The sequence below is a fragment of the Pangasianodon hypophthalmus genome, chromosome 23 (assembly GCF_027358585.1).
Source record: "Pangasianodon hypophthalmus isolate fPanHyp1 chromosome 23, fPanHyp1.pri, whole genome shotgun sequence".
Taxonomy (NCBI): Eukaryota; Metazoa; Chordata; class Actinopteri; order Siluriformes; family Pangasiidae; genus Pangasianodon; species Pangasianodon hypophthalmus.
In genome coordinates, this window is record NC_069732.1 from 2,130,334 (window position 1) to 2,157,194 (window position 26,861).

The following is a 26,861-nucleotide window of genomic DNA, read 5'->3' on the forward strand; positions in this document are numbered from 1 at the left end:
GTTGCATTTTTGTTTTTTTGTATTCTTCATTTCTGTATCCCCCTTGACTTTATATCTTTGATTCTGTGTTTGCACCTGACACCAAGACAAATTCCTAGTACTGTAGAGTGTCCTTTACTGTACCTGGCAATAAACTGTTTCTGATTCTGATTCTGATTCTGAAGAAGATGATGATATTTGTGGTGACAGTAATGGCGATGATGACGATGATGATGGTGAAGATTGTGGTGATAGTAATGGTGATGAAGATTGTGGTGACAGTAATGGTGATGATGATGATGATGATGATGAAGATTGTGGTGACAGTAATGGTGATGATGATGATGATGATGATGAAGATTGTGGTGACAGTAATGGTGATGAGGATGATATTTGTGGTGACAGTAATAGTGATGATGAAGATGATATTTGTGGTGACAGTAATGATGATGATGATGATGATGATGATGAAGATTGTGGTGACAGTAATGGTGATGAGGATGATATTTGTGGTGACAGTAATGATGATGATGATGATGATGATGAAGATTGTGGTGACAGTAATGGTGATGATGATGATATTTGTGGTGACAGTAATGGCGATTAAGATTGTGGTGACAGTAATGGCGATGATGATGATGATGAAGATTGTGGTGACAGTAATGATGATGATGATGATGATGATATTTGTGGTGACAGTAATGACGATGAAGATGATGATGAAGATTGTGGTGACAGTAATGATGATGATGATGATGATGATGAAGATTGTGATGACAGTAATGGTGATGAGGATGATGATGATGATGAAGATTGTGCTGACAGTAATGGTGATGAGGATGATGATGATGAAGATTGTGGTGACAGTAATGGTGATGAGGATGATGATGATGATGATGATGAAGATTGTGATGACAGTAATGGTGATGATGATGATGAAGATTGTGGTGACAGTAATGATGATGATGATGACGATGATGATGAAGATTGTGGGGACAGTAATGATGATGATGATGATGATGATGAAGATTGTGGTGACAGTAATGGTGATGAGGATGATGATGATGAAGATTGTGGTGACAGTAATGATGATGATGATGATGATGAAGATTGTGGGGACAGTAATGGTGATGATGATGATGATGATGATGAAGATTGTGGTGACAGTAATGGTGATGAGGATGATGATGAAGATTGTGGGGACAGTAATGATGATGATGATGATGATGATGAAGATTGTGGTGACAGTAATGGTGATGAGGATGATGATGATGAAGATTGTGGGGACAGTAATGATGATGATGATGATGATGAAGATTGTGGTGACAGTAATGGTGATGATGATGATGATGATGATGATGATATTTGTGGTGACAGTAATGACGATGAAGATGATGATGATGAAGATTGTGGTGACAGTAATGATGATGATGATGATGATGATGAAGATTGTGGTGACAGTAATGGTGATGAGGATGATGATGATGAAGATTGTGGTGACAGTAATGATGATGATGATGATGATGAAGATTGTGGTGACAGTAATGGTGATGAGGATGATGATGATGAAGATTGTGGGGACAGTAATGGTGATGATGATGATGATGATGAAGATTGTGGGGACAGTAATGGTGATGATGATGATGATGATGAAGATTGTGGTGACAGTAATGGTGATGATGATGATGATGATGAAGATTGTGGTGACAGTAATGATGATGATGATGATGATGAAGATTGTGGTGACAGTAATGGTGATGAGGATGATGATGATGAAGATTGTGCTGACAGTAATGGTGATGATGATGATGATGATGATGATGATGATGAAGATTGTGGGGACAGTAATGGTGATGATGATGATGATGATGAAGATTGTGGTGACAGTAATCATGATGATGATGATGATGAAGATTGTGGTGACAGTAATGGTGATGATGATGATGATGATGAAGATTGTGGTGACAGTAATGATGATGATGATGATGAAGATTGTGATGACAGTAATGATGATGATGATGATGATGATGATGAAGATTGTGGGGACAGTAATGATGATGATGATGATGATGATGATGAAGATTGTGATGACAGTAATGGTGATGATGATGATGAAGATTGTGGTGACAGTAATGATGATGATGATGACGATGATGATGAAGATTGTGGGGACAGTAATGATGATGATGATGATGATGATGAAGATTGTGGTGACAGTAATGGTGATGAGGATGATGATGATGAAGATTGTGGGGACAGTAATGATGATGATGATGATGAAGATTGTGGTGACAGTAATGGTGATGAGGATGATGATGATGAAGATTGTGCTGACAGTAATGGTGATGATGATGATGATGATGAAGATTGTGGTGACAGTAATGATGATGATGATGAAGATTGTGGTGACAGTAATGGTGATGAGGATGATGATGATGAAGATTGTGGGGACAGTAATGATGATGATGATGATGATGAAGATTGTGGTGACAGTAATGGTGATGAGGATGATGATGATGAAGATTGTGCTGACAGTAATGGTGATGAGGATGATGATGATGAAGATTGTGCTGACAGTAATGGTGATGAGGATGATGATGATGAAGATTGTGGTGACACTAATGGTGATGAGGATGATGATGATGAAGATTGTGCTGACAGTAATGGTGATGAGGATGATGATGATGAAGATTGTGGTGACAGTAATGATGATGATGATGAAGATTGTGGTGACAGTAATGGTGATGATGATGATGATGATGATGAAGATTGTGGGGACAGTAATGGTGATGATGATGATGATGATGAAGATTGTGGGGACAGTAATGATGATGATGATGATGATGATGAAGATTGTGGTGACAGTAATGGTGATGAGGATGATGATGATGAAGATTGTGGGGACAGTAATGATGATGATGATGATGATGAAGATTGTGGTGACAGTAATGGTGATGAGGATGATGATGATGAAGATTGTGGTGACAGTAATGGTGATGATGATGATGATGATGAAGATTGTGCTGACAGTAATGGTGATGAGGATGATGATGATGAAGATTGTGGGGACAGTAATGGTGATATTTGTGGTGACAGTAATAGTGATGAAGATGATGAAGATTGTGTTGATGGAAATGACACTGATGTTGATAATGATGAAGGTTGTTCTTCTTTCAGCTGCTCCGTTAGGGGTCGCCACAGTGGATCATTGGACCCCATATTTGATTTGGCACAGTTTTTACACCAGATGCCCTTCCTGATGCAACTTTCCCCAGTTCTATCTGGGCTTGGGACTGGCACTGGGAGCGCACTGTCTTGGGCAATCCCAGTGGCTGAGGTTGGTTCCCTGGGCTGCAGCAGTGAGAGCACCGGGCCTAACCACTAGTCCTCCAGGGACACAGATAATGATGAAGGTTATGATGATGAAAATGATGATGAAGGTTATGATGATGAAAATGATGATGAAGGTTATGATGATGAAAATGATGCTGAAGGTTATTATGATGAAAATGATGATGAAGGATACGGTGATGATAATGGTAACAGAGAAGATGATGATGATGGTGATGTTGGTGATAATGATGATGATGGTGATGATGATGATGAATAAATACCGTTTGGAATGTTGCTCTGGATTCTCGGCCTGAGTGAAAGCTCTGTAGTTGGAACAGAAGTACAGACTGGAACGCAGCCAGAGTGTGTTTGAGTGTGACAAACGGTCTTGTACAGAGTGTATCTGAGAGAGAGAGAGAGAGACAGAGAGAGAGAGAAAGTGTATGTGTGTGTATGTGTGTGTGTTTGGGCTCTCGGCGATACATCTGATACACTCAGCAGCAGCAGCAGCAGCAGAGCTTAAACGCAGCGCGAGGAGGCAGTGTGATGGACGTGTTGTGGGTGGTTTCTTTCTCCTGAGGAAAAGGAACATTAGAGGAGAGAGCAGGAGCAGGAGGAGGAGGAGGAAGTGGAGGAAGAAGATGAGATGAAAATGCAATTTGAGACGTTGCGACACTTTTGCAGCTCCGTTTTGTCCCGTTTTAATGCGTCCACGCCTAGGAATGTCTCGCAGACAGAGCTCGTTGCGAACAGCGGGTGAGTGACGCTCACACACACATGTGCGCTCGCCATCATAGGTGTTTGAGTTGGTGACTGATCTGGTGGAGGAACTGCAAACTCTTCTATTTTTAATAGATAAAAATGGGCTGAATATTAAATCTCTCAGCAGTGAACATATGTAGTGCACTACATAAGGAGTAGATCATTATTTTAGACGCTCTGTGGTGCGTATTTGGGATCTGGCCAATAAATTTTCGAAACGTCACGCTTGCGCAACGTATCATAAATAATGGCTCATATTGGCGGCTAGTAACAGCTGCGAATTCTACCTTTAGCAATCTGTTTTTTTTTTAGCTTTTTGAAATGTTTGGTCACTACAGCCAACATTTAGATCATTGCTGTGTATCAGAGCTGTTTAGCGTACACTGAGGAACAGTAATGCACTGAAAAATTCAAGATGAACGGCCTCAAAAACCAAAACCGAAAGTTGTTTTTTTATTTTAAAGCTAAGGCCTGAAATATCTGTAGCCAGGAGCTCAAGAATGTGAGCTGAAAATATATTGTACATTTCTAGTACCTGCAAAATAGTGTCTACTAGACGTTGTGTAACAAGACTCACTAAGCTCTATTAGCCTACGCAATCCAACAACCTCGACAACAGAGAACAGTCAGTGATCCAAAGCCATACAGTTCATTATTTCTCATTATACTTCACACTTTGGCACAGGAGTTTGTGATTTTTTCCTCTTTTTTACCCTACGTTCACACTTGCAGGTGACAAGTCATTCGTATCGCTTGTGGGTGTGGCCTGTCCAGTTTTTTAATTTTGATGAGAAATGATTGTAGCTATGTCCTGCTTCTAAAATTAAACACAAATTAAATAATGCTCTAATCAGTCTGAAATCAAATCTATTGTTTGAGCTACTTGTTATATCCTCGGCTTTGTACTAACTTCATTATCAGCTTATTAGTGTGAGTGTAGTGTGAGTGTGAATGTATCGTGAGTGTGAGTGTAGTGTGAGTGTGAACGTAGTGTGAGTGGAGTGTGAGTGGAGTGAGCATGAATGTAGTGTGAGTGTAGTGTGAATGTAGTGTGAGTGTGAATGGAGTGTGAGTGTAGTGTGTGTGAATGTAATGTGAGTGTGATCGTAGTGTGAATGTAGTGTGAGTGTAGTGAGTATGAATGTAGTGTGAGTGTTGTGTGAGTGTGAACATAGTGTGAGTGTGAACGTAGTGTGAGTGTAGTGAGCATGAATGTAGTGTGAGTGCTGTGTGAATGTGAAAATAGTGTGAGTGTGAACGTAGTGTGAGTGTAGTGAGCATGAATGTAGTGTGAGTGTGAATGTATTGTGTGTGAACGTAGTGTGAGTGTAGTATGAGTGTGAACGTAGTGTGAGTGTGAACGTAGTGTGAGGGTAGTGAGTGTGAACGTAGTGTGAGTGTATTGTGAGTGTGAACGTAGTGTGAGTGTATTGTGAGTGTGAACGTAGTGTGAGGGTAGTGATTGTGAACGTAGTGTGAGTGTGAACGTAGTGTGAGGGTAGTGAGTGTGAACGTAGTGTGAGGGTAGTGATTGTGAACGTAGTGTGAGTGTGAACGTAGTGTGAGGGTAGTGAGTGTGAACGTAGTGTGAGTGTGAACGTAGTGTGAGGGAAGTGAGTGTGAACGTAGTGTGAGGGTAGTGATTGTGAACGTAGTGTGCGTGTGAATGTAGTGTGAGTGTAGTGTGAGTGTAGTGTGTGTGAAAGTAGTGTGAGTGTAGTGTGAGTGTAGTGTGTGTGAAAGTAGTGTGAGTATAGTGTGAGTGTAGTGTGCGTGTGAATGTAGTGTGTGTGAAAGTAGTGTGAGTGTGAATGTATTGTGTGTGAACGTAGTGTGATTGTAGTATGAGTGTGAACATAGTGTGAGTGTAGTATGAGTGTGAATGTAGTGTGAGTGTATTGTGAGTGTGAACGTAGTGTGATTGTAGTATGAGTGTGAACATAGTGTGTGTGAAAGTAGTGTGAGTGTGAGTGTAGTGTGTGTGTGAAAGTAGTGTGAGTGTGAAAGTAGTGTGTGTGTGAAAGGAGTGTGTGTGTATGAGTGTAGTGTGAGTGTGAAAGTAGTGTGAGTGAGTGTAGTGTGAGTGTATTATGAGTGTGAGTGTAGTGTGAGTGTGAATGTAGTGTGTGTGTGAAAGTAGTGTGTGTGTATGAGTGTAGTGTGAGTGTGAAAGTAGTGTGTGTGTATGAGTGTAGTGTGAGTGTGAAAGTAGTGTGAGTGAGTGTAGTGTGAGTGTATTATGAGTGTGAGTGTAGTGTGAGTGTGAATGTAGTGTGTGTGAAAGTAGTGTGAGTGTAGTGTGTGTGTGTGTGTGAAAGTAATGTGTGTGTGAGTGTAGTGTGTGTGTGTATGAGTGTAGTGTGAGTGTAGTGTGAGTGTGAATGTAGTGTGTGTGTGAAAGTAGTGTGAGTGTGTGAGTATAGTGTGAGTGTGAATGTAGTGTGTGTGTGAAAGTAATGTGAGTGTGAGTGTAGTGTGAGTGTGAATGTAGTGTGTGTGTGTGAAAGTAATGTGTGTGTGTGAGTATAGTGTGAGTGTGAATGTAGTGTGTGTGTGAAAGTAATGTGAGTGTGAGTGTAGTGTGAGTGTGAATGTAGTGTGTGTGTGTATGAGTATAGTGTGAGTGTGAATGTAGTGTGTGTGTGAGTGTAGTGTGAGTGTGAATGTAGTGTGTGTGTGTATGAGTATAGTGTGAGTGTGAATGTAGTGTGTGTGTGAAAGTAGTGTGAGTGTAGTGTGTGTGTGAAAGTAATGTGTGTGTGTGAGTATAGTGTGAGTGTGAATGTAGTGTGTGTGTGAAAGTAATGTGAGTGTGAGTGTAGTGTGAGTGTGAATGTAGTGTGTGTGTGTATGAGTATAGTGTGAGTGTGAATGTAGTGTGTGTGAAAGTAATTTTAATCTTTCTAAACATTCTAATTGTCATTACGTTTAAAATTATTTTCAGTGTTAGATTTGACAGTAACTTTTCAGCTGCTGAGATTTTGGTATGTCTCTGTTCATGAGGACTTTAATCTGTCTGCATGCTAAAATATTAATATTTCACTATTATTTCATTATTATTTAAGATTTAAGCCAAACAAACGACTAAGTCAGAAACTACAGAAAGTGGTGCTAGTGACGATACACACACTAACCGCATTCACGTGGCTCGCAGCGGCTCCGGTTCATCCTGGGCTTTGGCTGTAAAAGCAGAACTCATGTAGATTCCTGCAAAGGTAAAGCTCTGCGGGGAAAAAAAACAAGCCACATGACAGAGCTTTCAACTGCAACTGTAACTCTTACACTGGAATCGTTTCAATGTAGAGCAGATTTTAAATCTGAGGACACTGGGGACGGAGCGTTGCTAAGCAGCGGCATCAGTTTCCTGTGTGTTTGCCTTGTTTTCGTCTGAGACTCTGACCACGAATCAATATGTTTATATCACAACAAACAGCTGTCTCTGGCCACATGATATCCCACGACAAATGGGTTCTTGGGACCTGTGATGGTCCGTCTTTGTGTGTGTGTGTGTGTGTGTGTGTGTGTGAACTACATTTTAAAAGTGTTCATCCCATGTTGTTGTGCTGAATTTGGAATGGTAATCAATTATAAAACATATCCAGTGAAACGGTTTGTATCGCAGTGATAAATTAAAAATCAAATTTTTTCATATTAAAGTGTGTTTTTTTTTTACACTGCACTTTAATATTATGCAAAATATTATAATTAACTTTAACAAACCTCAGTTCATTTATTTTTCCACACATTTTCCCGTCATATCTTTATCTCCGTTCGGCTGAAGGTTTGTTTTGTAATTATGCAAAATAAGTGTTAGATGTGAATAATTCATCAGAGTTAGATAATTTATTCCCAGCGCTTTCCCTCCTCTTTAGTTAAACTCCAAGCCTGCTACAGAGATGTGTGTGTGTGTGTGTGTGTGTGTTTGAGACCATAAAACTGAATTTGAGCTAAAGGGAAATGATTATACTGTGTAATAATTGAGTCAGAGAGTCGCATTTTCCTCCTGTCCTGCATTTATTATCTATAAAGCCCACACACATTTCACTGATTGGTTCAGTCCTGCTGCCTGTGTGTGTGTGTGTGTGTGTGTGTGTGTGTGTGTTAACCTCTACATTTCTCTGTCCCCTCTCTTCTAACACTGATCTCTGAGCTGCTTGTGTTTCTGCTGCATTTCTTTTCCTTTCTTTAAACCAGTCTGGACTGTGTGTGTGTGTGTGTGTGTGTGTGTGTGTATGTGCCAAATTCTTCTAATGCCAGTCTAAACGGATCGATACACACACGGCACGGAAACAACGCCGCAGTGCCAAAGCTGATTATTCCTTCTCTACAGCAGCGATGACTCGAAACATACTCACTTTGATGTACTGTACGTAAAGCAGGGAGTGGCCGGCTCGGCTGCCTTTTTTCTTTTTTTCTACGACTTGTCCCGGACGTGTCCTGTATAGGAATGAGATGTCATTTTGGCAAATATTTGGAATTGAAAGTTTTTTTGGAAAACGCCTATTTTACCAATATTTTAAAATATTTTGTGATGTCAATAATTGATTGTCAATATGTATATTTTTACTGCAGGAATTCTGATTGAATAAATATAATATATACTCAGTGTTACATAACAGCCAATAGCATTCCAGATGCATCATGCTACGCTTGACACTAGCTTAGCCAGCTAGCTAAATATGGAGATCAGTGAACGAGAGCCTGGTATCAGCTGTGGAGGATTTCTCCCCTCCGCCCTCACCCACACCCGCCCACTTTAACCAGGAGCGTATCCTAGACGACGAGACTCCGTGTGTTTTTGGAGTTGTGGCGTACGTGTTTGAGGTGAGCTCCAGCGGCAGTGGTGCAGAGGGTGACGGAGAGCCGGGGGGTCGTCAGCAGGAGGCATGATGAATCATCTGAGTGGGAGATATAATGATATTACTGACTCCTCCTGATGGAGAAGCCCTGCTGATGTATAAAGACGTAATTCTCCATCAGTCTGATGTAGCAACGTTCCAGCAAGTCGTAAAATAAAACACTCCTCCGAAAAGTCACAAACCCGTCACTCACACAAACTCCACCCTCTTCCAAACCTGTAAACTCCAAACATTTATTCTGCACCAAGCGAGCTGCTTCTGTAGACAAAGACACACCCCCTGGGGGCGGGACATGTACGTACCTTCTAGAGAGCATTTAACTGACTAATACAGGATGAGTCGTCAAAATACTTTTCATAATTTTCCTGGAAAAAAATATAACTAATACACAAATTATATAAATATATATCAAACGAACAATTATATATAAATTATATAAAGTGAGAGTATCTCTAAGAGGTTTTTTTTCTTTTGAGGACTTTCTTTTGTTGTATCAGGAGGTGGTGCTGTCTTCAAACACACACACACACACACACACACAAGCTGCAAATCTGTCCTGGCCAGACATCCACCATCCTTGTAGATCAAAGCTGAATCATACACACTCCTACACACAAAATATGAGTTCTCAGTGCTAACACACACACACATACACACACACACACACACACACACATACACACACACACACACACAAACACACACACTGAAATATGCTGAGTTAGTCGAGATAATAAACGTCTGACAGGACCTATGGTTGGCCCGTAATCAGCTAAGTAGCTTTAATCCTCCTTAGGAAGTCTTATTTGACCTACAGCTAAATACAGCACTCGCTAACGGCATTAGCTTAGCTCCCATAATGCTTTGCGGCTTCGCTCGGCAGGTCCCGGCCGTCCTCGGCATCTAGAAGCAGCAGTCAGCTTTCTGGCTGTGCGCGTATACATATGTGTGTGTGTGTGTGTGTGTGTGTGTGTGTGTCCTGAGCTGGCATGGAGCATCATTTTGTGTGTGTGTGTGTGTGTGTGTGTGTTAGGAGATGAAAGAAGCTAGCCTAGCATGCAAGTGCTGAGTAACCAGAGAGTGTGTATGTGCATAAGGGCGTTACCTGAATGATCCCTCAGGATTTCTGAGAGGATTTTTAAGCATTTTTTAAAAAATTAAATGTTCATCATCTTCACAGTTAATGCTAGTTAACTGACGATTCTGAATTTTAAGTTATGCTAATATTGAATATTTATTTCTAAAGCTACCTAACCAACACAATAATATTTTTGACAGCATTTTAAATCAAAGTTTAAGTAAAAAATTGTAAGTAAAAAACTAATGCTAGCTGGCTAGTGATCATGAGCTAACCTGACAGGATTTATATTCTATATTTATAAATGTTCATTACTGTCACTAAGCTAAGCTAACACCAGCTAACCTGACATCACTTCTGACGGAATTTTATTCAATATTTATAAATGTGCATAATTTTCATTGCTGAAAGGACTTTTAAATGATTCATAAATGTTCATAATCATTATCACTAACACTAGCTAGCTGGCTGGCTAATATGGGCTAACCTGAATGGATTTCTCTGGATTTTTGTTTATATTTATAAAGGTTCCTAAAACTTCATTATTAATTCTAGCTAACCCGCTAACATGAGCTAACCTGAAGATTACTTACGGGATTATTATTCAATATTTATAAATATTTATAAATTTCACTGGTAATGCTACTAAGCCAGCTAAGATGAACTAACCTGACAGGATTTCTGATAGAGCTTTTATTCCCTATTTATAAATTTGCATAATCTTCATTGCTAATTCTAATTAGCTAACATAAGCCAACCTGATAGAATTTCTGATAGGATTTTGAAATCATATTCATAAATATTAACAATCTTCACTGCTAACCCTAGCTAACTTGTTAAAATGAGCTAACCTGACTGGATTTCTGACAGGATTGTTAGTCTTTATTTATAAACGTTCATAATCCTCACTAGTAATGCTAACTATCTGACTAATGTGAGCTAACCTGAGCTAATTTCTGATGCGACTTTCCGTCTTTATTTATAAATGATTTTTATGTCATTCATGAATATTCATCATCTTCACTGCTAACGCTAGACAGCAGGCTAACACGAGCTAATCTGACTGGATTTTCCCAAAAGGAACTTCAGTGCATACTAATAAATGATGAATGCTTTGTCAGCTTATCCTTCAAACTGATGGCAGCTTTTTTTTTTTTTTTTTAGGGGAGCACACTGAATTAGCAAAAACACTGTCATTATTTTATTAATTTGACTCAAAATAGTGGATTAAAATGTGTTCCTTGTTGTTATTTATTGAATGGCATAGTGTTTGAGTTCTCAGTAGCTCTTTTGCATTTTTCTTGCTGATTATTTCAGAATTTTATCTCAAAATTCATTGCACATGTGACCAGTGTTGCTATAATTTCAGCTGAATGCATAGCTAAAGGGCGAGATGCTGAGTGGCTACCCATTTCGCCCATCCTCTGAGTTGGCTCTGAGCTGGCTCATGTTAGAGCAGTGCTTAAGTAATAGTCCTTATTGACCTGTTTGCTTATAGCCAATATCATTGATTTATTTATTGTTTTATTCATCTTCAGTAAGCTATTTATCCTGGTCGATCCGGAGTCTATCCCAGAACCACTGGGCGGGAAGCAGGAAAACACCCCGAATGGGACACCAGTCCATCGTAGTGCCAGCCAATCCCTTTATGGACTTGTATTAGTAAAAATAATGAAACCTCTGAATAGTGATTTTGACTAACCTTCGATTTGTTTTCGATCTACAGAAGAAGAAGCCCATCGGCATCCAGGACGCACAAAGGGGACGTCGTAGGACGATTTCAGCATGGGGACGGCGTCATACCTCGCTCTCCGTCTGACTCGAACCGCTGGCGTTACCAGGACCGCCACTTGGACGTTCAAATAGACGATCGTGAGCTCCAACGGCAGCGCGAGGAGGAGTATCGCTCTCGGTACCGCAGTGACCCCAACCTTGCGCGGTACCCTGTTAAACCGCAGCCTTACGAGGAGCAGATGCGAATCCACGCTCAGGTTTCTAGAGCACGGCACGAGCGGCGCCACAGCGACGTTTCCTTGGCTTTCACAGAGCTCGACGAGGCTCACAACGGTTTCGACGGACGACGCCCCGCATCAAAGCGCTCGTATTCGATGGACAGAAGCTCGCCGGCTCTCAGGACATTCAGTAAAACGCACCATCTGGACCCGGGCATGATGGATGGTGTGATGAGGACCGACTCGCTCAGCTCAGATCAGTCAGAATCCATGAGGCCTGCGAGGAGTCGGAGAACAGGACGGTTCATGGCGGCGGGGAGCTTCAGCAGCTCGGAGGAGGAGATCAACACCACGCCGGAGTACACGAGCTGTGAGGACGTGGAGCTCGAGTGTGAATCCTTTGGTGAGAAAGGTGAGGATGTGTCAGAGAACATGTGTTTCCTGTTGCTAGGCAGGGTTCAGTGTTCAGTCCATTACAAAAATCAAGTCCAGTAAGAACTGTTTTGGATTTATGCTGTGTTAAAATAGTACCATGGTTACTGTGTTACTTTTAAAACAAGACTCTTGTAGTATTTACAACAAAAGTAGCTGTGAGTTCATGGTGCTTTTCTCATGACATCGCTTAAAATTGTAGTATTTGGACACATTTCACATATAAGTCTCATTTTGAATGGCTCAAGCTGCTCAAGTCTGCCTCTTACAGAGCTGCTTTTTATTTCACAGATTGGTTGTAGGCATGTGATTATATTTGTATGATATGGTTTCTGTCTGCCATGTTTTCCAAACTTTACTGAAGCTTTCCTTTAGTGAACAGAATGATCAGACTGACTTTTAATGTAAGGACTGTTACAAATGCTGACACTGGAGACTCCTTCCATAAATGTTAAATAAACATCTCCTTACAGTAAATAGTGTTAAGTAAACATCTCCGTACAAGTCTCTGTGAATGAGCTGCTACTATAGAAATGAGAACGAGCGCATTAATGTAAACCTGTGATTTGCAGCGGTACTACTGTCAGAGCTGCTGTTGTAGAAACTTAATCAACACCTTCTGACCAATCACAATCCAGAATGCAACAGCGATATCATGCAGGTTTATAACACATGGTGAAGAAGTGAAGGCTTGCTGTTTGCTGACCCTGAGTAGACGTCAGGTGCGTGTAGCGTGTTCAGTATGTATGACATCACTGCTGAATATTTCATGCTCTGTAATTAAAGCCCAGTGCCGCAGAGAGGACTCTAAAAGCTGGGCAGATCATTACAGCATGCCATCATCTTCCTCTAGCTCTGCTTGAAATGATGGCCGAAACCTGACACTGATCCCATCCCGACATCCTGACAGTAACTGAGCGCTTCTCTGCAAAGCGAGACGTCACAGGCATTACAGCAGCATGCTTGAAGACGGCTTGAGAGCTGTCTTCATGTACATGATCAGTGTTGTGATTCTGATCCATTATTTCAGGCCACAATTTTGGATTGGTGCATGTGATTATGTACAGAGAAAAAGAAAAGAGCAAAATCACAATAAATGTGTTTTATTATTGTTTTATAATTTTTAGTTGATTTTAATTGATTTGTTTCTGTTTGCATTAAATCATAAATGTATACTATATAGTATATATGTATACGTATATATTTACACTATATTGTATACTATATAGTATACAAATGGACAAAGTACTATAAATGCTTCAGTAACACCTACAGTAAAACTCTTACTGTAACACCACCACCATCACAACTACCACCATCACCACCACCACCACAACCAAAACCATCACCACAACCTCCACCATCACCACCATCACAACTACCACAACCACCAACGCCACCACCTCCACCACCATCACAACCAAAACCATCACCATAATGTCCACCATCACCACCATCACAACTACCACAACCACCAACACCACCATCACCACCACCACCACAACCTCCACCATCACCACCATCACAACTACCACCATCACCACCTCCACCACCATCACAACCACCACCACCACAACCACCTCCACCACCATCACAACTACCACCATCACCACAACCACCACAACCAAAAACATCACCACAACCTCCACCATCACCACCATCACAACTACCACAACCACCAACACCACCACCTCCACCACCATCACAACCAAAACCAAAACCATCACCACAACCAACACCATCACCACCTCCACCATCACTACCACCACAGCCACCACCACCACCACCACCACTGCCACCACAACCAAAACCATCACCACCATCACAACTACCACCACCACCATCACCACCCCAACTAAAACCACCACCAACACTAATAGTAATAATAATAATAATAATAATAATAATATGTTTTATATCTTGTACAGTTTAAATGCTCCAATAAATTCTATAATAATAAAATAAAAGCGATAATAAAAGTAATTAAAGTTTTAACAGACAGGAGGTGTGTGAGAATCCTTGTGCAGGAAGCTTATTTACAAAATCCAGGACAGAATCCTAAATCAGAGTCAAAACAAGGCAGCAGTCAAACACAGAAATTCACAAACAGACCAAATTCAGAGCCAAAGAATAGTTGATCAACATGGCGCAGGTCAAAACACAGAAATCTCAGAGTACAAGGCTTAGACAAAAATGCTAAGTTGGCAAGACTTCGCACTGACTTGAATGTTCACTGGCTCTATATGGCTGGCTGAACTGGCTTTACATAGTTTGTAAACAGGAAGTATTTGATGGGTGATGAAAAATGAGTTAGTATTCAGAGGAGGGACCTGTGCTGGCTTGGAGGTGTAATGTCCTGGAAAGATGTGACAATAATTCAATAATAATAATAATAATAATAATAATAATAATAATAGTAATAATAATAATAATAATACAGCAGCAGGTCAAAAGTAAAGATTACTGACCTGGCAACCCAGATCAACAGTAACTGTTAACTGTGAAAAAAAAACAGATTTTTTATGACTAAGGGTTCAAGGGTTGTGTTTAGGATTTGAACTCATAACCTTCCACAGAACCTAAATACTAAATGCAGCAGCCACACCCCCTTTCTGTGAACTCACATTAACATCACTTCCTTTCCACATCACGATGGACAGAAAGATGTGGAATCTCTGACGAGCTTATCGCGAGAGACTGCCAATCAATCACGGATTAGCGGACGTCATTTGGTTTAGAGTCACACAGGTTGAAAAGAAAAAATAAATAAAATTACCAAATAAATAATTAAACTTAATGGAGGTTTTGTTGACATTTTAAAGTGCACGTATAGCTGCAGTAAACACTTTCACACTGTTTTTACCTGACTATTTATTTATTTATTTATTTATTTATTTTTATAATTTGGAAAGATGGATGAAAGCATGGTGGTGAGTGTGTGTTTTGCAAGGTAAGGTAGAGACCCTGAACCTCGTGGAAACGGTGTGTGTGTTGGGTTGTGACATGAGCATCATGTAGGATGGAGTGTTTGAGCCTCCAAGAATAAAGTCTAATCCCATTATTCTAATGCACGAAGGAGGAGGAGCGACAAACAGAGCTGCAGAGAAAGCCAGAGAAAGTCAAAAACACGGCAGGGCCTCTTTTTATCAGGTTAGGGGTCAGATTGGACTTGTAATTATGAGCGTGGGAACAGAAATGCGTCTGTAATGTGTATCAGGATCTTGACACCAAAGCGAATCAGCTTTACTGAAATTCTGCCGAGGATTGGAAGGAGACGGGGCCACGGAAGGCAAAGACGGATTACTGACAACATATTTGGATCAGAATGTCCTGGAAAAAGTGTTAAAATGAGGAATTATGCATGTGAGGAATCGAGCTGGCTCATACCTGAGTGATGAGAGGAAACGTAAGGCTGCACTTCCTGTGTTTTTATTGTTACTGGTTCATTTTAATGTTGGAAATTTCACTTCCAGGTGTGAAAGTGAGAGTAGCAAGCAACGTGTCTGTATCACCGCAATGATTATTGCACATTTGTGCAGTTTACACTTTCTTAGTGCAGCAGTTTCAGTCGCAGTGTTGCAGGGCTGAATGATCACTTCAGTCAGGTATGCAATCACAATTGTTTATAGCAGATGTTCAGGAGCGAAATAATTTCATTGTGGTTTTATCATTTTGTAGTTTTAAATAAACTTAAACAGTGTTTTCTGAATTCTATTATAAACATACATTCCCTTACATGTCATATTTATTAAATGGATCTTTTAAACATTAAATATAAAGACAATTTAATGGACTGAAATAAACTGGACTGGACTGAAATAAAATTTATAAGGAATAAAACAGCGTGTGTCGTGTGATGAAGTGGAATTACTGTCAGCACCCTGAAGTTTTATTCCCCAAAGGGTTTTATTCCTCGTATACCACAGCAATTTGCCAACAATTACATTTATTTATGTATATAAATGACACATCTTACTTTTTATCGAGTTTGTAATGTTATATTTAATGTAGTGGAACATTTATGGAACGCGCTAGCTCCTGTTCTCGCTTATGTTATAGCAGCTATAAACAGTCGTTCCCTCACCAGCCTCTCTGTTTTCTCTCTTTCAGAAATCATAACTTTACATTAATGCACTTGTTATCGTTCATAGATAACTTGTACACTGGACGCTCCATAAATATATTAAAAATGTGTGTGATCATTGATATGGTGAAGTTTTCCGTAAGGAGATGTTTATGTAACATTTATGGAAGGAGTCTCCAGTGTTAGTGCTTGGTAACAGTCAGAGGTAAAGCTGTAACTTTAAGTTTTCTGAGATTTTCAGGACAGACACGTTTGTGGTTTCTCTGTAACATGACAAGCTGCGAATTTTAGTCTTATTAACTTCTGCTGGTGAAGGAACGACTGTTTATAGCTGCTATAGCGTAAGAGAGAACAGGAACTAACTTGTTTCACAAACATTACTATAAATGGATAAAATGTGTCGTCCTTTAATTAAAAAAAATTGTTGGTATAAGAGGAATAAAACACTTGGGGATGTCCTGTTATAGGAAATTAATCAACTTCAATGTGGTAAAAGTAACTCCACTTCATCACACTCAGTATTTTACTGTAACAGCATGATGTTTTTGTGAGGTTGAGCTTGAGACAGGAATGTCACAACGCAAAAGGTCAATAAACAGACAGCATGCAGAAGCCAGGATAGAAGTATAGATAGAGGCTGAAATTATTTGAAATAAGCACCAGATGGAAACAATCAGCGAAGAAAACAACAGGCAGAATAAGTTAACAAGGACAGGAAGCATCAACAGGGACAGAATCTGTGTAGAGCTGACAGAACAAGCCTGAATGTGAGAGCAAAGCCATGCGAGGGATCACAAGACTCGTACGCCGGAGTCTGTAATGAATGCAGGAAGTTAAACTCACTGCAATTTCAGTTGTGATGACAAGCCTCCACTGTTTTTTTTTTAATTCAGCACACAGAGATGTTACACCATGAAGCTCTCAGCACCTCTCCCTCAGAGTGTGTAGCTGTATCGTGTGTTTATTGGCTCCTGATCTTGGCTTGATAGGGAAGATGCTCACAGAGTACAGACAGCTGGGCACCGGTCACTCCGTAGCATCGATAAAGTGTAAAAATCAAGCTAAATAAAGGAAAGCAGCCAGATTAGAGTGTGAAATCGGAAATGTGTGTCAAAGGTCACAGCCACAATGGCTCCAGATTAAGCCCTAGCCCACACTAACACCGGGAAATTTGAAACCACATCGTTTCTAATCTGTTTTGCCTTTCCGTTTGCTCTAAAACTCTAAGACTGACTTTTAGAATCTGCACTCCAAAACGGATGAATATGAAATATTAGCTTTCTTTTGTAAATCCTGTTGTATGAATGACACTAACAGCTCCACGATTCCAAGATGGCGAAATTGCCAAAAAGCAGTTTTCTTTATCAGGTATTTTAATCTCACATTTGCCTCCTTTGTATTGTGAATGTGGGATGTAAGAAAGCAATTTTTATGGCTCATGCTGCCAAAACAAACAAAAATGGCGTAAATGATGTAAAGGCTGTAGGCGAGAGACCTGGTGTGCCTGCCGTTTTCATCGTTTTTGTATTTTCATTGTGGGCAGGACACTTTTAGGGAATAGACCATCAATGAAAATGTGTCAGAAGCATAAAATAGATTAGATTAAAAGATTAAATTAATAGATAGATTAGATGAAAAGTAGATTAGATTAAAAGACAAATTAAAAGTGCAATGCTGTAAAGTAAGGGAAGACTTTAACCTTTATTAAAACTCCATGTCTATTTATTTTATTTATACAAAAGTTTGGAATCAAAAGAAATTAAACATACAAAATCATCAAATGGTCAAACTCCACCTGCAGACTTTCTACAATAATTAACAGTGAAAGTGCAGGGTAGAAACTGCTGTTTATCATTCATGCTGGTAGGATCGTATTCAGAGGTGAGTTACGTGTATGTGGTGAGGATTTAATACTGAAATTGTGCACATGGGTATTCAGACCTCAGATGTAACTACAGACTGAGGCGCTATTCAGAAGTTGTGCAAGAGTTACGCACATGGGGGCGGAGTTTAGCTAAAACAGTGTCCCAGTTCCACACCATGCTAAACTGGAAGATATACCTGTAAACTATAACAGCCTTATTAATCAGTAATAAATGAAACAAAGTCAATATTTGGTGTGACGACCCGTTGCTTAAAAAATGTATTCTCAGGTGCAGTGTGTGCAGGTTTATAAGGAAATGAGCTGGAAGTGTTACTGAGCATCTTGCAGAAGCAGCCACAGTTCTTCTGGAGACTTTGACTGTCGACTCGCTTCTTATTTCTGCAGCGAAACCCAGCAGCCTTCATTATGTTTTTATCTGAAAAGTGTCTCTTATGGAATCTGCTGCTTTCTTTACTGACATACAAACATTTTTCTGTAACATTTCATTTTGTGCTGGAAAACTAATGTTTGGAATCTAAAATGTTTTCATACTGTCTCCATAATGTAGAAGCCAGAAAATAAACATCTATAACAAAGTTTGTACTAAAAAAAAAATAGGGTGTCTAAGACTTTTGCACAGTGCTGTATATATATATATATATATATATATATATATATATATATATATATATATATATATATATATATACATATATAATATGTGTGTGTGTGTGTGTGAGGCTCATCCTCCTGGCGTGTGTGTTTTATGTGCAGGAGATATGGACGGCCACTGGTGGGATTATGCGTCTTGGCATAACGAGTCCTCGTCAATGTCTATGGTGAGGCGTCCAATCATCTGTGTCCTCACGTGCCCTCATCGATCTGATTCACCACTGTGCAAGTTTTCATTTCTTCTCCTTTTCTATCTTTTCTTTCTTATGGTTTCTGCATTTCATTTTTTTTAAACGTATCTTTACTCTTAGAGAAACTTTACACTCTTAGAGAAAAAGGTTAAACATAGGGCTTTAGTGAGTTTGTCCCACTGGGGAAATCTCTATAGGCTCCAGGTGGAACCCTGCAACATCGACGTCTTTCTATCAGAGAGGGTTCCTGAAAGCTAAGAACCCTTAAGCCTTTTTTGGAGGAACTCTTTTTTTTTAAAGAACGACTCTCTGTATGTCAGTCATTAGTTCGTTGTCTCTTTGTTTCTCCAGCTGCTGCTGTTGCTTGTCTCTCTGCAAATTTTCAATACACAATATATCAGCATGACGATATCATATATGCAACAAAAAAATAAAAAATCACCATAGAACATGTTGTTTCCATGTCATTTCCATTTTAAAGAGGTGAATATCAGATCAGAGGAAGCAGTGTTTTACACTTTTACACAAAAAGTCCACTTTAACAATGAGGTTAAAAAGTTACACCTACTTATAGGACTTACAGTCAGGGGGCGTGTCCATGTTTACTTGACTAAAGACTCCGCCTACATTTGAAGAAGTTGCTTTAGTGTATATTGAAGAATGATTCATTCCTTAAATGTTAGAAAGAAAGAAGGAAAGAAAGAAGAGTAATCCCATTACAAAGCAAAAACAAATACACATAACTAATAATTTGTTCATTGTGATATTTTATATTGAGAGTAAACTCTTTCACTGTGTGCATTCCTCCCTCCTGTAAAGTTTTCATTCAGTCTCTCTCTCCCTCTCTCTCTCTCGCTCTCTCTCTCGCTGTCTTTCTTTTTTTCCCTTTAACACTCTTGTGTATTTTGTATCAGTTCTGTTCCCTTGTCATATCACTTTTTTAATATTCTTTTTTTTTTACTCTCAACACTGACTATCAATGTCTTACGTGCAGTGTTTATATATTATATATAGTATATTGTATAGTATATATTACATTCTTATTAGAATTTTATTATTATCAAAAATAAGACAAAAAGCAGAGCTTGAATTTCAATCTAAATCTAAATTTCAATAAGTTTAGAGATTGAAAAAACTAAACCATGACGTGTAAAGCTGAGCTAGTTGTGTATTGGCTTTAACTCTGCAGCACCCGGTGACATGGCAGCCGTCCAAAGATGGAGATCGGTTAATCGGGCGGATTTTACTGAACAAGCGGATGAAGGATGGCACGGTGCCCCGAGACACGGGCGCTCTGCTCGGCCTGAAGGTAACAGCAAACAGTTCACATTCATATCCTGATCATTTCCCAGTCTGTTGTTCTGACCTGAAATGCTCACAGTAGACTGGTTCAATGAAATCGGTACATTTTGCTCATGATTTGTTCCAAGTTTATTTCACATTCAGCTAGTTCGCTTGCTAGCTGTCAGATATGAGCACTAAGCAATGTTCACCGGCTGGTAGTGCACTTTTACACCCGAGTATAGAGTGTGTTATTGAAGAGTGTAGAGTAGAGTGTGTTATTGTAGAGAGTAGAGTGTGTTATTGTAGATTGTGTTACTGTAGAGAGTAGAGCGTGATGTTTTAGAGATGCGTGTTGTTTTACACACTTTTAAAGAAAGAAAGAAAGCAAACCAGCAAGCAAGAAAGAAAATAAATGTAAAAAAAAAAAAAAAAAAGAATGAAAGAAAGAATGCTGAATGTGTGTATCAGTGATTATTATTTTACACCCCGTGCTGAATGTGTGTATCAGTGATTATTATTTTACACCCTCGTGCTGAATGTGTGTATCAGTGATTATTATTTTACACCCCGTGCTGAATGTGTGTATCAGTGATTATTATTTTACACCTCGTGCTGAATGTGTGTATCAGTGATTATTATTTTACACCCTCGTGCTGAATGTGTGTATCAGTGATTATTATTTTACACCTCGTGCTGAATGTGTGTATCAGTGATTATTATTTTACACCCCGTGCTGGATGTGTGTATCAGTGATTATTATTTTACACCTCGTGCTGAATGTGTGTATCAGTGATTATTATTTTACACCCTCGTGCTGAATGTGTGTATCAGTGATTATTATTTTACACCCTCGTGCTGAATGTGTGTATCAGTGATTATTATTTTACACCCTCGTGCTGAATGTGTGTATCAGTGATTATTATTTTACACCTCGTGCTGAATGTGTGTATCAGTGATTATTATTTTACACCCCGTGCTGAATGTGTGTATCAGTGATTATTATTTTACACCCCGTGCTGAATGTGTGTATCAGTGATTATTATTTTACACCCTCGTGCTGAATGTGTGTATCAGTGATTATTATTTTACACCCTCGTGCTGAATGTGTGTATCAGTGATTATTATTTTACACCCCGTGCTGAATGTGTGTATCAGTGATTATTATTTTACACCCTCGTGCTGAATGTGTGTATCAGTGATTATTATTTTACACCCTCGTGCTGAATGTGTGTATCAGTGATTATTATTTTACACCCCGTGCTGAATGTGTGTATCAGTGATTATTATTTTACACCCTCGTGCTGAATGTGTGTATCAGTGATTATTATTTTACACCCCGTGCTGAATGTGTGTATCAGTGATTATTATTTTACACCCCGTGCTGAATGTGTGTATCAGTGATTATTATTTTACACCCCGTGCTGAATGTGTGTATCAGTGATTATTATTTTACACCCTCGTGCTGAATGTGTGTATCAGTGATTATTATTTTACACCCCGTGCTGAATGTGTAAATCAATGATGGCGTCTCTTTTCAGAAAAGTAACATGGTTTTTTGTGCCTCAGGTGGTTGGAGGTAAAATGACTGAATCTGGTCAGCTTTGTGCTTTTATTACCAAAGTGAAAAGAGGAAGCTTAGCGGATACAGTCGGCCATCTCCGACCAGGTATACACACACACTCACACTCTCTCTCTCACACACACACACAGAGAGAGAGAGAGAGAGAGAGAGAGAGAGAACAGTTTTTAAGTGAGAGGACTTCACAGGAAGTTCAAAAGTAATAAATTGCCTTTTGTCCTGACCCTTCATTCTCTCTCTCTCTCTCTCTCTCTCTCTCTCTCTGTCTGCAGGTGATCAGGTTCTCGAGTGGAACGGCAGAGTTCTTCAGGGAGCCACGTTTAAGGAAGTTTATAATATTATTCTAGAGTCCAAACCTGAGCCGCAGGTTGAGCTCCTGGTCTCGCGGCCCATCGGGTGAGTGCTGACTCATGTATTATTAATGTACTATATTAATGTATTAAAGCACTCTGTTATCCAATACGCTTGTATTATATTAAAGTACTCTGTTATCATATACTCCTGTATTATATTCATGTACTTCTTTGAATAATATAAGTATACTCATGTAGTATACTAATATGGCACTGTATTATAAAGATATACAATACTCCTGTGTTATAAAAACATACTCTTGTACTGTAAATACATTCTCCTGTATTATAATGACATGCCAATGCATTACAAATATATACTTCTGTGTTATAAATATATACTCTTGTATTATTATAATATACTCAAGTATTATACTAACAGCAGTACTTATGTAATATATTCATACTGATGTATTGTAATAATAATAATAATAATAATAATAATAATAATTTTATTCTAATATTTTACCCTTCTAATCCTTTTCTTCTGCAGTGACGTACCCAGAATTTCAGAAAGCACACATGGACAGCTTGAATCCAGTGAGTGTTTTCATCAAATATGTTTGCAGTCCAGGAATCTTGTATTAACACAAATGGAAGTGTAAAGCAGCAGTGCTAATTTTAACGTCACATTTTTTTCGAACTCCCCCCATAGGTTCAAGTTCATTTGAATCGCAGAAGATGGGTCCATCCATTTCCGTCACATCTCCCATGAGTCCCGGCGTCCTTCGTGATGCTCCACAGTATCTGTCTGGACAACTTTCAGTGAGTTCCCAGCATGCTAAATAAAGCTACATGTCAATTCAACTTGAAGTGCCATTTGTCATGATTAGGATTCTTAGTTATTACATGTTTTTTTTTTAAATGATTACAATGTACAGGCATTTTATATTTCTCTTTTAGTACATTACTAATATTAAACAGGTTTGAACTGGCCAAAAATGAAATGTACCCAGTGTACCCCTAACCCCAAACGTAACTGATCAGCCAGGGCATGTTTGAATTTGTTTTTATATTAATAGTATAAGCATGTAGCTATTTTTTATGGTAGACCAGATATTTAAAAGATATCTAAAAGATTGACAGTGACATTTTATATGCTGATGTTTTGTAGCTGTTATTCAAAATGGATAAGACCATCATATATTACATGTGTTTTGAATGTAAATTGTTCCAAATGTTGCTGAATATCTGCAAATTTATGCTGGAACTTAGTGCTCACTTAGTGTTCCAGATGAGAGTTTCTGTGTCTTTGCTGTGCTGTGCTTCCTCATGGGTTTATTTATTCATTATATTTATTTGGAATGAGGGAGATTTAATCTAAAGAAAAAGATCTTTACATACATGAAAAGGGTGAAATGAAAATTTACATTTTATAATTAAAAAGGGCACTATGTCACACTCTAGACTTTCATATAATAATAACAATAAGCATAATATTCTGATAAAATTAATGATTATTAATAATATTAGTATAGCATTATAGACTACAGTATTGTAGTATTATAAAGTGCTAATCATCAGCATGCGGTTTCATGTTGTGTTTCATTTAAACAGGAAGTAAATGTTGTCCTACCTCTTGTTGACATGAAGACAGAGCTAGCGTAGCATTGCAGTTATGAAGTTAAAGTATCTAACATAATAATTCTGTTTTATTAAAAAAATAATAATAGAAGTTAAGTGTACAGAAAAATCATCCAGTATTTACACAAATCCTCCACGTACAGTTCACCTGCCAAAATGCTGGCCCTGTGACATCTCCTGTGTGAATCAAAGTCTGTTTAAAGTCTGGTAACTTGTGAAAAGTTAAGGCTAAATCTCCTCTCAGCTGTGTGGGTTTTGATTTATAAGCATTTGGTTTAGTTTTATGGCATTTTTTTCTTTTCTTTGTTAATTTTGCTTACCCAGAGTCCATGCCTTAATAGAAGAACCACGCCTTTTGTCCCTAGGGTCCAGGTAACGGCACCGGTCTGACTGATACCCACTTTTGTTTCTCTGACTCCTTTCTCTTCCTCTCTACGATATTTGGAAAATGCATAGCAGGAAAATGGCAGCATTTCAAATCTCTGATCTTCATTTCCCTTTGGTTGAGTTTCCTTTTGTTACTGCTAGCTCATATTCATAGAAGTTTTTTTTTTTTCATACCTAATATTATCATTTTTTACATATTAAACTCCATCTTGCTGAGGGTCTGGAAGAGCCTGCATGATTTACTGACCTGCACTGAGGAGTTTAAAGAGACAAACAGCACTTTTTCTGATTGTAATGTTTGTTGTCTTTCATATTAGGATTTTAATTCTCTACTACCTATTTAACAAAGTCTCTTTAAATGGTTTGATTCAGAATTGCAATGGGACGTAAACTATTTCTTTTCCTTGCAACTTGAAACAGGATTTTTCCTCTCTTGCTCTCATTTTAAAACAGGCAAACACTACCATATTTGCAGGTCTCTAAGATACTACAGTATTTTCTGCATTATATAATATATTGCCATATTTTCTAGACTATACGATATTACCTTATTTTCAGGACTGTAACATACTACCTTACTTTCAGGACTCTAAGACACTACAGTATTTTCTGCAATATAAAATACTACCTTATTCTAAGGACTATAAGATACTCTCGTTTTCTGCACTACGAGATTCTACCTTATTTTCAGGACTATAAGACACTTCAGTATTTCCTTCACTATAAGATTCGTATACTTTATTTTCTGGACTAAGAAATACTGTCTAATTTTCTTCACTAAGTGATACCATCTAATTTCAGGACTATAAGTTACTACAGAATTTTCTGCACTATAAGATACTACCTTATTTTTAGAACTATAACATTTGATTATAGTTATTTGACTATAATATTTTGATTCACTATGATATTCCATCTTATTTCCAAAACTATAAGATACTACCATATTTTCAGTAATATAACATACTACCTTATTTCAAAACTGTAAGATATTACCTTATTTTCTGGACTATAAGATACTATCGTGTTTTTGAGGCTGGCATTACTGCGACATACAATTGCATGTATATTATAATTTTTGCTTTGTTTATTTTATAGTACATAAATATAAAAATTCAAACCAAACTTCACACACTTCAGTTATTAATTAAGGCAAAGCCTCAGGTCAGTGCATGTAAAACATTAAGCTTTGAACATTTATCACTGACTGCAGTGCAACTCACAGTCCAGAAAATAATGTATATCAAATTTCTGCAATGCCCCTTAAAGTACACACACTTTATATTGTGTTGAAATAGCATGCAATTTTAATATAAGAGAAAACTCCATTTTCCACGTTGCAATGAGAAGATTGCTGTAAAGTCCCATTTTTCAACATGAAACTGCATTTTCCAATGAAGACCTGGCTGTAGCTCCAGAGCCCAAAGACGAAATGAACAAATTGTACCAAGAGAAATTAAACGTCTCTTTTATAACAACATTGTTATTTCATTTGAAATCACTATTTTCAGTCTCCTACATGCAAACACTACTGCAGCCTGTTTCTCCAAATGAGCACATTCATTTTATTAAGTGCAGTCTGGGAAATTCTTGATGTTACTGTCAGAAGTTGCTCACTTGGAAGAATAATTTGGTTTGATTTGATTGAGTAGTCAAATCAGTACAGAAATCAAACGGTACAATTTGTTTGCACTGAATTTCCTCCCCTTGACTCTTTTTTTTTCACGTTTGAAGCAGCCTGGATTGCTCTAGTTTGTACAGAATGCATTCTCTTGCTTTGCTGCATGCATTAGTTCTGGACTATTTTTAGAGCAGTGTTCACTTTATAGATTTATAGAGCCGTGTTTCTTTTAGCTTTAGCGATTTGTCACAAAGGATGGGCAAATTCTGTGAAGTCTCAGAATTTCTCAAATCACAGATGTTTGCTCAACTTCAGGAACTTTGTAGCGGTCTTCTGGTTTTTGCCCCTTCTTTAAAATTCTTTATTTCTTTCTGTAGATATAAGGCTGTAGTTTACTCATAGTGAGTGTATGAGTAAATTAAGCATGAGTGGATTATTAAGACTTTCAAAGCTCTTTCCAAATGTCAGTTCCCAAAAAAAGAGGATTTATCATGCACCCTATTCAAGCATTTTGTCTTTTTTTTTAAGTTCTCTTTTATTTTGATCCTTTCCTTTTGCCAGTCTTGTTTTTATGCCTTTGAGTTGGATTGTCAGGCTTTGAAAGTGTCTCTAGGTGTTAGAGTGAGTTCAGGTCTCCATATTGGGTGATGGAAAGACTGATTTATGAAATACATCACTGGAATATTTTGCTAGCTCACTGTTTTCCAGTTCTGTGCCTTCAGTCCCCATGTACTGCACACTTTACTTTTTTTTTTTTTCAGCTTATTAATGAGGATAACAGAGTCCCACTACTGCTATTGTAAAGGTATATTCTGTGATTTTGGTGGACGTTAGTCGAAGCTAGCGG

General features: G+C 38.5%; 1 protein-coding gene across 1 annotated transcript in view; it reads left to right on the forward strand.

The window, feature by feature from the left end:
- rims2b (regulating synaptic membrane exocytosis 2b) overlaps positions 1-26,861 on the forward strand; it is a 73,223-nt gene that overhangs the window by 20,814 nt on the left and 25,548 nt on the right. The window contains exons 6-13 of the mRNA XM_053228288.1: positions 11,738-12,375; positions 19,118-19,182; positions 20,396-20,515; positions 22,057-22,156; positions 22,342-22,465; positions 22,916-22,962; positions 23,078-23,187; positions 24,331-24,378. Of these exons, the coding sequence (XP_053084263.1) occupies positions 11,738-12,375; positions 19,118-19,182; positions 20,396-20,515; positions 22,057-22,156; positions 22,342-22,465; positions 22,916-22,962; positions 23,078-23,187; positions 24,331-24,378 (1,252 nt within the window). The remainder of the gene's footprint in view (positions 1-11,737; positions 12,376-19,117; positions 19,183-20,395; positions 20,516-22,056; positions 22,157-22,341; positions 22,466-22,915; positions 22,963-23,077; positions 23,188-24,330; positions 24,379-26,861) is intronic.